Source organism: Hyperolius riggenbachi, chromosome 10, assembly GCF_040937935.1.
Source record: "Hyperolius riggenbachi isolate aHypRig1 chromosome 10, aHypRig1.pri, whole genome shotgun sequence".
Classification (NCBI taxonomy): Eukaryota; Metazoa; Chordata; class Amphibia; order Anura; family Hyperoliidae; genus Hyperolius; species Hyperolius riggenbachi.
Window position 1 is genome coordinate 45,405,277 of NC_090655.1, and position 10,085 is coordinate 45,415,361.

Genomic DNA, 10,085 nt, shown 5'->3' on the forward strand with positions numbered 1-10,085 from the left:
TATTTTGCATTAAGACTTGATACTTGATAATTGGCTATGTACCTGTACCTGTAAACTTTTTCTTTTATAATCAAAATAAAAATAGTGTTACAAAAAAAAAAGGTACAGTTTCTTGGTTTATTTAGAATAACACAATTATTTTTTAACCTATGTGGCATTTTTTTAAATGTAAAATGTGTAGAAATGGAAAAGGGGTATATAAGTATTCCCGTACACATTTAACCTGGGGGAGCAGTGTCTGAGAACCACTTTGATCTTATTTGTAGCAAAAAGCCCCTCCTACAGTGCCTACAAATGCAGGTATGGAGGTAGCTTACCCAACCTCTAGAGGTGAGGATGAGCCCTTTGCTCTTGATAAAGATTCTTTGGCTATGAATAGAGGGACAGACTACCATCACCTATGTCATGTACCAAGTAGGCTGGTATAGCTCAGGATGGGGAGCCCCATGTTGTCCAGGCTCATCATTCTGCTATGCTCGAATGCTGAAGCCAAGGCAAATTAGACTGGCACTGAAATTAAATTTACATTGCAGTCTCAGAAATCCCAGAGCTACAGCCCTATTAAACTTGGAACTCAAGTGCTCAATTGATTTCCATGGATTCAAAAAAGCTTATGAAGCTTGATTTCTAAATTCCATGATGCCCTATACATTGAGTGTTGGTAGGGAAAGGGGGTAAACTGTCTGTTTGAATAATCTTAACTGCCAAATAAACTGCTAATGTTTCAATCACTCTCAAATAATATATCAAAAATGAAGAACAGGTGCTAATGTAACATAAATAGAAATTGCTAAAGTTAACCCCGGAGGTTGCTGTTAAGTTACTAAATGCATAGATAAGACCGTATATACATTAACTAGAGTTTTATTGACTAAGCCGAAGAGAGTCCAGGTGGTCGGCTCCCAGAAAACCGTATAAATACCAACATTTCAACCCGAAAAAGTCACTCACTGCTCGAATCAACACCATGAAGTTCCTTCTGATCTGTGTGCTCCTTGGAGCAGCTGGTGAGACATACGGGCCTTTTTAGGAAATGCCTTCTTTGGGGTTAGAGTGGGGATGTCTTTAATATGTAGTATGGTCAGATACATTCTGTTAAGTGTACACCATCTTTTTCAGCTGCTTTGGATGACGACAAGATTGTCGGAGGTTACACCTGTGGCAAAAACTCTGTCCCCTACCAGGTGTCCCTGAACTCTGGGTACCACTTCTGCGGGGGTTCTCTGATCAACAGCCTGTGGGTGGTCTCTGCTGCTCACTGCTACAAGGCGTAAGTACACATTTTCCAACAAGAAGTGTTTTTACTAATGAATGGTTGGAAGATATAACAAGCAAACATAAAGACACTGGAAAACTTAAGTGGTCGACCTATATTGCACTGGATTATTTAAAAACTGCCTGCCATTAAGTGACAAAGTTTCCAATTGCTAACAGGGTCATATCATTGATAGAAGTGTGAAATCTTCACCACACTTTGATATGACACAGGTGAGGGGGGTAAACTTTTGCCACCCACCCAACATCAGTAAATTGAGAGTAAAAAAATCAACTTGAAATTTGCTGGATCTGTTTGATTCTGCAGAACTCTCACACCTTGCCTGAAGTAACCATCAGAAGCTTCATTCATTTGCATGAGGCAAAATGGCAAACCATTAGTTCTCTCTCTGTGGACCATTAGCTTTTTTTCTTGCACATTTCACAAGTTACTCCCCATTGGCTTTTATTATGGAGGGATGATTAATGTACAAGAATTGTAGGTCACATGGCCACCAAACGTTTACCAATAATACACTTTATTAAAGGAATACTATCGATTCACATATTTTTTTCAATTGACACAGGAATTGTTTGGGAAGTGCTGCTAAGTACTGGTGTATACATTTTAGTAGCAACTTCTTTGTTTACTGTTATCAAAATACTTTCAAACTTCACTGACACCAAAACTGACGGCTGACTGAGCCATGAGGAGAGGGGAAATTCCCTTCACACTTGATCAGGTAACTCTATGTGTAACTCTGTGTGTGACAGAGAGAGAGAGCTCCCAACAGCTGCAGCTCCTGTGTCCTGTGTTTCTGACTGTGTCTGAAGAGAGCAGAGGAAATTTAACTAATTGTCACAGCTTTTAATACTGCTTTTGCTTTCAGAGTTTGATATGTTTGATATTTGCTTTCTGTAGTCTGGTATGCAACTCTAGCTGTGCATTGAAGCAGACACCCCTTCTGCAATTGATTTGTCCCAATATAGCTAAATCCTATCCTCAATAAATTACAGCTTTTGCCTCTGATATTTAACATGAAAAGTAGGAAAAGGTTTACTCAGCTACTTAGACATTATTTGCACACTGTCATTTTAAAACACTTGGGTATCGATAGTATTCCTTTAAAGATATGAATTATGTCTAAAACACTATCCCTCCAAATACAAAATATCTCCCTATCACGTTAAAACTAAATGGCAATGGAAGAATACATAGCTATAACGTAGCCTGCAAGCAACAGCTATTATGCAAAATGATAGTGATAGTCAATTTATCTCTGACCAGAGAATAATATAGTATCACTCCACATACGTCCGCGCATTCATCACCCACACATCTGTGCCACAAGGTCCATTGTGATACGTGGGCCTCCTCTTGTTAAACAGGTTCAACATTCATCAACAAGTATGAAAGTTCCAATGTAATAGAAGCAGGACAACTTGCTATATTGCTCCTGCATATTATAAACAAGCCCCTATATGGATGGGTCTCACCATGTATCACATGTTCCTCCTAATAAATGGTGGTTCCTCAAGCGCTGCCGTTGTTGTGCAGTTTGTGTAGTCTCAATAAGTGTACAGGGCTCTGGCTACCAATAAACCGCTGCCACCTGGAGTATAACCCAGGGGTCGAGTGGGGTGTGGACGCGGGTGGACGGCGTCCACCTGCGTTCTTCAGAGGGTGGCCGACGTCCACCCTAGCATGTGTGGAGGGAGAGAGCGCAGAGAAGAGGGATCGGTGGTCACAGCGGGGAAAGGGGGACGTTTCCTACCCCCCCCCCCCCCTCCCTCACCTTGGGGCTCCCCCTTCCTCACTCTCTCCCCCCCCCAGAACTAAAATTTGCGGGTGGCTGGCAGCGGGCGGGAGTCGGGACCTCCATCTCGTTCCAAGCGCTGGGTAAGTAGTGATGTCCGGTTCATTTGAGCCGGTTCTTTCCTTTGAGTTGAGTGATCCGGCTCATCACACTGAACCGAATCAGTTCAGTGGATGAGACAGGAACTGCAGCTGGAACACAGTGTGCAGCTGCAGTTCCTGTCTCACAGGAAAGAACCGGCTCAAATGAACCGGACATCTCTACTTACCCAGCGCTTGGAACAAGGAAGGAGGTAAGTCCTGCTGCTGCCAGCCACCTGCAAACTTTAGTTCTGGAGGGGGAGAGGGAGGAAAGGGGAGCCCTGAGGGGGGGGAGGAGATGTTCCCCGCTGTGCCCACCAATCCCTCTTCTCTGGGCTGCCTCCCTTCCTTGTGGGGACATCTGGCTACCTATTCTGGGGGCACCTATAGACCTGGCTACATATACTGGGGACACCAATACACCTAGCTACATATACTGAGCACATCTATACACCTGGCCACCTTTTCTGGGGACATTATACACCTGGCTAGCTATTCTAGGGACAACTATACTCATAGCTAATTATACTGGGGACACCTATAGACCTGGCTACCTATGCTGGGGGTACCTATTTTGGGGGAACTGCTGTCAGATTATCTGTATTTTTGAGGAACCGCTGTTAACAGGTTAAGTGTATTATGGGGAACAGCTGCCAGATTATGGGTATGTTAAGGGAATGGCTACTGCCAGATTAGGCATATTTTGGGGAACTGATGCCTGATTGTGTATGTTTGGGGGACCACAGCTGCCAAATTACATGTATTTTGGGTGTTATATGTATTTTGGGTGATCCGTTCCCAGGTTTCGCGTATTTTGGGGAACTGCTTCCAGATTGTGTGTATGTTGGGGGAACTGCTGCTGCCAGATTGTCTATTTTGGGTGAACCACTGCCATATTATCTGTATTTTGGAAAACTTCTGCCAGATTATGTGTATTTTTTGGTGAAATGCTGTCAGAGTACATCTAATTTTGGGGGATACACTACAGCAGAGCTCAAACTTCCCTGGCAGACATTTACACCACTGTTAAAGAGAATCTGAAGCGAGAATAAATCTCGCTGATTCTCTTATATATAGCAGGGGCATGTTTGCCCCTGCTAAAACGCCGCTATACCGCCGCTGAACGGGGGTCCCTTATCCCCCAAATCCCCTCCGTGCAGCACGGGGATCACTTCCTGGTGAGGCAGGGCTAACGGCTATAGCCCTGCCTCTCAGTGCGTCTGTCAGCCCTGATTGCCGCCTCTCCCCGCCCCTCTCAGTCTTCCTTCACTGAGAGGGGCGGCGAGAGGCGGAGATCTGCCGCCTGATAGACGCGCTGAGAGGCAAAGCTACAGCCATTAGCTCTCCCTCCAGCAGCAGCAAAATCCACGACCAAGTTGGTTGTGGATTTTGCAGGGGGGGATTTGGGGGGTAAGGGACCCCTGTTCAGTGGCGGTATAGCGGCGTTTTAGCAGGGGCAAACATGCCCCTGCTATATATAAGAGAATCAGCGAGATTTATTCTCGCTTCAGATTCTCTTTAAGGTCATATATATTTGGCCCCACCCATGTCCACGCCCACAATACGCTTTACCACACCCATTTTTGGGCGCGGTGTGCTATGCACGGCCCAGGGGGTTTTCGGGTGAGTTCACCACTCACCTCTTTTCCCAGGACTAGACCCCTGTAACCGCTAGTACACAGAGATCGCCAGCCCAGGATCCTGATGCACGTGGTGCGGGTGATGCTGCATCACATTCAGGCAGCATTAGCTCTGCATGATTACGCAGATGTATGTTCCCATAGCAAAGCTTCCTTGTTCACTTGGTAAATGTTGGGATAAGGACCCCATGTTCTCATTTTCACAGGAGATTAATGTAACTCATGTTTGTACTTGCTAACTTTCAACAGGTAAGCTATATTTTGACTGTTTGAGAAGATTTTTAAGATCATTTTTAGAGAAATACCTTCCAAGAAAACAGTCATTTGCATTTTGGAATATTCATAACCCACAGACCCCTCTTTTGTTTTTCTGCATACAGGAGTGTCCAGGTCAGACTGGGAGAGCACAACATTGCTACCACTGAGGGCACTGAGCAGTTCATCAACTCTGCCAAGTCCATCAGACATGCCAGCTACAACTCCAGAACCTTGGACAACGACATCTGGCTGATCAAGCTGGCCTCTGCTGCCACCATCAACTCTTACGTCAAAGCTATTGGTATCGCCTCTGCCACTTCTGCGGCCGGCACAAGCTGTCTGATCTCTGGATGGGGCAACACTCTGAGCAGTGGAAGTAAGTCAAGACAAGTTGGACATCTACCATTACATACAGTAAACATAAGCTACTCCTAAACTTAACGTGATTTTGTCAGGGTCTAAAAAGGTTTTCTTTGAGTGAAAGGAGGCACCTGTTAATTCTGTTGTTATATTTCACTGAAAAGCTGACGGCACAATACTGAGGACACTGGAAAGCTTAGACACTCTTTAGGTGGCACTGGAAAACTGGGACATAATGCAAGTGGCACTACAATGCTGGCACATACTACATGGGTGCAATTTAGGGCACACTGAGAAGCAGGGATACCTTATAGAGGGGCACCAGGCAATTGGGACACTAGTCAAGTGGCACTGGAAAGCCAAGATGCATTATAGGGGATATTAGAATTCTAGGATACACTTCATGGGCTATGGAAAGTTTACATTGGAAAGCTGGAACACATTATAGACGGCACTGAAAAGATGGGAACACTATTCCTCCAGTATAGGAAATCTTAAACATGTTTTTTTTTTGGGGGGGGGGATACTGAAAATCTGAATGGACCATCCCTCTGAGTACTGAAAATGTCCTAAATTATCCCAAGTCAGTTGGGAGTCACCTATTTAATCATGTAGGATCATGCTGTTACATCCTACTGCTGATCCCATTGGTAAGATACAAAATGAACTACCATTTCTGAAGCACTTTTCCACTATAGCACTCAAAGCTCATGGTGAGCTGAGCGAGCCCTCAAGGAATAACTGACCATAACATTTAGTGTGTATAAAACAGAAACCTTTTAGTAGATTAAAAAAATAATTTTCTATTTTCTTTTTTTTAAATCCAATCTCTTTTTATCTCCTTTATGTTACTCCAGCCAATGACACTGGTCTTCTGCAGTGTGTGAACGCTCCCCATCCATTTTAATGTCATGCTGATATTGTAGTGCTTTGTAACTGATGGTAAATTAAAAAGTATAGTTCTAACTGAAATGTGATTTTATTTCTAGCTAACATGCCCAGCCTGCTCCAGTGTGTGGACGCTCCTATCCTGACTTCAGCCCAGTGTTCCAATGCCTATCCTGGTGAGATCACCGGCAACATGATCTGTGTTGGCTACCTAGAGGGCGGCAAGGATTCCTGCCAGGTAATGGCCATTACTCAATGCATTGGTATATAGCTACTTGTAAAGTGAGTCTCCATGGAAGTACAGTAGACATCAGTGGGGTCTAATATAAGAGTATGGTGATAGGGTGGCCAGTTATGTCAGTGAACGTCAGTGCCTATGCTAGGTTTTCACAACAAACTGTCGCACTTGACAAAAGTGTATCATCTGTGTATAGCTTTAATATTTTAAACAATGAAATGACAGACATTAATATACAACAAATGTTTGTATGGATGTTTTACCAGTGATTTTCTTCCTCTTAGGGTGACTCTGGTGGACCCGTGGTCTGCAATGGACAGCTCCAAGGTATTGTCTCCTGGGGATACGGTTGTGCTCTGAGGAACTACCCTGGTGTCTACACCAGGGTCTCCAACTACAACTCCTGGATCTCCAGCACTGTGGCTGCCAACTAAACCTCAGTCTACTCGTGTATTCTGATTTTTTAGTATGTGTCTCACAGCTTGTGGATCTTAATATAAACATTACCAACTAAACTGATTGTTTTGTTATCATTTCACCACCTTTAGCGATATGCGATGGTCCCACCTACAGTAGATTAAATACTGAAACACCCACAACCTGTTAATTGACAGAGGGCTTATTTAGAGGCCTTTAAGGACATCCAAGGTAAAAAATAAACTGATGAGAAAAACAATTGTATCTATCCTCCTTCTCCTTAAAATGACTTTTTTAGATATCCCACAGTTTTATTTTATATTTAAAATTAGTTTTTACGTTTTTAATGTTTCATTGTCTCTGCTCAATGACACCTTCATTGAAGTATGCTAGAGCTAAAATCTATGAATTATTGACCACATTTATCTCTTTCCTGCTCTCAGAAGCCATTTGCTGTCAAGAAAGTGTTTTATGGCTGTAATTACTTATCAGTGAGGGTTATGCTATAGTCTGACCCAGTCCCGACCCAGACAGAAACTGTCACTTTCTTACCTGATATTTAACTCTTTCAGGCATAGAAAAATAGAAAAAAAAAAGGAACACAGCCTAGTTATTTGTGTTTGGCACTGTACATATACATGTCTATCTCATCGTGTCACATGTCACCTCAGTTGTCCTTTAGTACTTATTCAGTGTTACTGGGGAAACCACAGGGTTTGCTAAACAGTGTTGCGTAAATATCTGGAGAATATTTTGAAGAGCACATTTGCACCACGGCTGGTTTTTATCCCCAGTGGCCAATGGCATGAACACTTTTCAGATCAGATCAGTTATTTTAGGGCCTGTTTCCACTAGATGCAAATTCATGCGGATTTGTTGTACACAAATTTGCATATTAATGCAAAAATGGCATGCAAATTTGCATGCATATAGTGGAAACGGGTGCTGAACAAAATCTAAACTTCTCTACAAATAAATCTGTATTCTGTTCTGTTCTGTGTTGATGTACAAAATACTAAACATAAGTGCATAACACAGATGTGGGAAATGACGTTAAAGTGATGATGCTAGTGATAATACACGAAACATACAGCAGGCACAAGGAACTATAGGGGAGAGAACCCTGGCTTTGTGAGCTTACACTGTAAAAGGATACATAGTTACATAGTTACATAGTTACATTACATATTTTGGTTGAAAAAAGACATACTTCCATCGAGTTCAACCAGTACAAAGTACATCTCCAGCCCATCCCCCACATACCCCTGTTGATCCAGAGGAAGGCGAAAAAACCCTTACAAGGCATGGTCCAATTAGCCCCAAAAGGGAAAAATTCCTTCCCGACTCCAGATGGCAATCAGATAAAATCCCTGGATCAACATCATTAGGCATTACCTAGTAACTGTAGCCATGGATGTCTTTCAATGCAAGGAAAGCATCTAAGCCCCCTTTAAATGCAGGTATAGAGTTTGCCATAACGACTTCCTGTGGCAATGCATTCCACATCTTAATCACTCTTACTGTAAAGAACCCTTTCCTAAATAAACGGCTAAAACGTTTTTCCTCTATGCGCAGATCATGTCCTCTAGTCCTTTGAGAAGGCCTAGGGACAAAAAGCTCATCCGCCAAGCTATTATATTGCCCTCTAATGTATTTATACATGTTAATTAGATCTCCTCTAAGGCGTCTTTTCTCTAGACTAAATAAACCCAGTTTATCTAACCTTTCTTGGTAAGCGAGACCTTCCATCCCACGTATCAATTTTGTTGCTCGTCTCTGCACCTGCTCTAATACTGCAATATCTTTTTTGTAATGTGATGCCAAGAACTGAATTCCATATTCCAGATGTGGCCTTACTAGAGAGTTAAACAGGGGCAATATTATGCTAGCATCTCGAGTTTTTATTTCCCTTTTAATGCATCCCAAAAGGGCAGAGGCTTGGCATTGAGTATGATTATTTAACTTGTTGTCGATGAGTACTCCTACGTCCTTCTCCAAGTTTGATGTCCCCAACTGTATCCCATTTATTTTGTATGGTGCTAGACCATTGGTATGACCAAAATGCATGACTTTACATTTTTCAACATTGAATTTCATCTGCCATTTATGTGCCCATATAGCCATCCTATCCAGATCCTGTTGCAATATGACACTATCTTCCTGAGAGTTGATGATTCTGCACAATTTTGTATCATCTGCAAAAATAGCAACATTGCTCACTACTGCATCTACTAGGTCATTAATAAATAAATTGAAGAGCACTGGACCCAGTACAGACCCCTGTGGGACCCCACTGCTAACAGTCTCCCCTCTTTATATTCCTCCATCTCTAGAAAATGCTTCCTCACCATCATGTTTCTGACAAATTTATTGACGTCAAGCATGGTATCAAAGACATTAAAATGGCATGATGGAGAGAAGGACAAACCCTTAGAGAGTAGGGAAAGTTGTATGGGTGAAAGTTCCAAATTGGACAAATTGATAACATTAGAGTGATGACTAGTGGCTCCTAACTTCCTATGTTTCCTCCCGGCTCTCCTCCCACGCCTCCTTTTTTGTGTTTTTGTTTCTGTTTGGGATTTCTCTTTGGATTGCGATAATATTTGGGTTGAGTTGGCGAGGTCTCTCTGACTGTACTCTCTCCTCAAATGTGTCCGAGGCATCCGAAAGAGAGCCTGAACTGTCTGTCGAACTAAAACTGACTCTCTTCGGAGGCCTCGGTTTATGTAGAATCGGCCTGGGTGATCTATGAATAGTTTCCCATTCATAAACTACATTGTTCTTATAATTGGTAGAGTCTCTAAGGAATTTAACCCATTGTACTCTCCAATTTTGCACTATTATCTTTCATTTTAGAATTAACCACCTTAGCGGTATGGACGAGCTCAGCTCGTCCATTACCGCCAGAGGGTGCCGCTCAGGCCCTGCTGGGCCGATCTTAATGAAATAAAGTGCAGCACACGCAGCCGGCACTTTGCCAGCCGCGTGTGCTGCCTGATCACCGCCGCTCTGCGGCGATCCGCCGCGAGCAGCGGCGAAAGAGGGTCCCCTCAGCCGCCTGAGCCCTGCGAAGCCGGAACAAATAGTTCCGGCCAGCGCTAAGGGCTGGATCGGAGGCAGCTGACGTCAGGAC

The 10,085-nt window shown here is 43.2% G+C and overlaps 1 protein-coding gene across 1 annotated transcript; it reads left to right on the forward strand.

The window, feature by feature from the left end:
- The first annotated feature begins 716 nt into the window (after positions 1–716).
- LOC137535937 (trypsin-like) lies at positions 717–7,050 on the forward strand. Its single transcript, XM_068257832.1, has 5 exons — positions 717–1,007; positions 1,120–1,270; positions 5,172–5,425; positions 6,399–6,535; positions 6,820–7,050. The coding sequence occupies exons 1-5, from the start codon at positions 968–970 to the stop codon at positions 6,967–6,969; spliced, it is 732 nt and encodes a 243-aa protein (XP_068113933.1). The 5' UTR covers positions 717–967; the 3' UTR covers positions 6,970–7,050.
- The last annotated feature ends 3,035 nt before the right edge of the window (positions 7,051–10,085 follow it).

What these genes read in the sequence shown, in the direction of transcription:
- LOC137535937 (XM_068257832.1), top strand. Translation starts at nt 968, where the DNA reads ATGAAGTTCCTTCTGATCTGTGTGCTCCTTGGAGCAGCTG. An exon ending in TGTGCTCCTTGGAGCAGCTG is followed by an intron (nt 1,008 to 1,119) that starts GTGAGACATACG and finishes CATCTTTTTCAG; the next exon opens with CTGCTTTGGATGACGACAAG. An exon ending in CAACACTCTGAGCAGTGGAA is followed by an intron (nt 5,426 to 6,398) that starts GTAAGTCAAGAC and finishes TTTTATTTCTAG; the next exon opens with CTAACATGCCCAGCCTGCTC.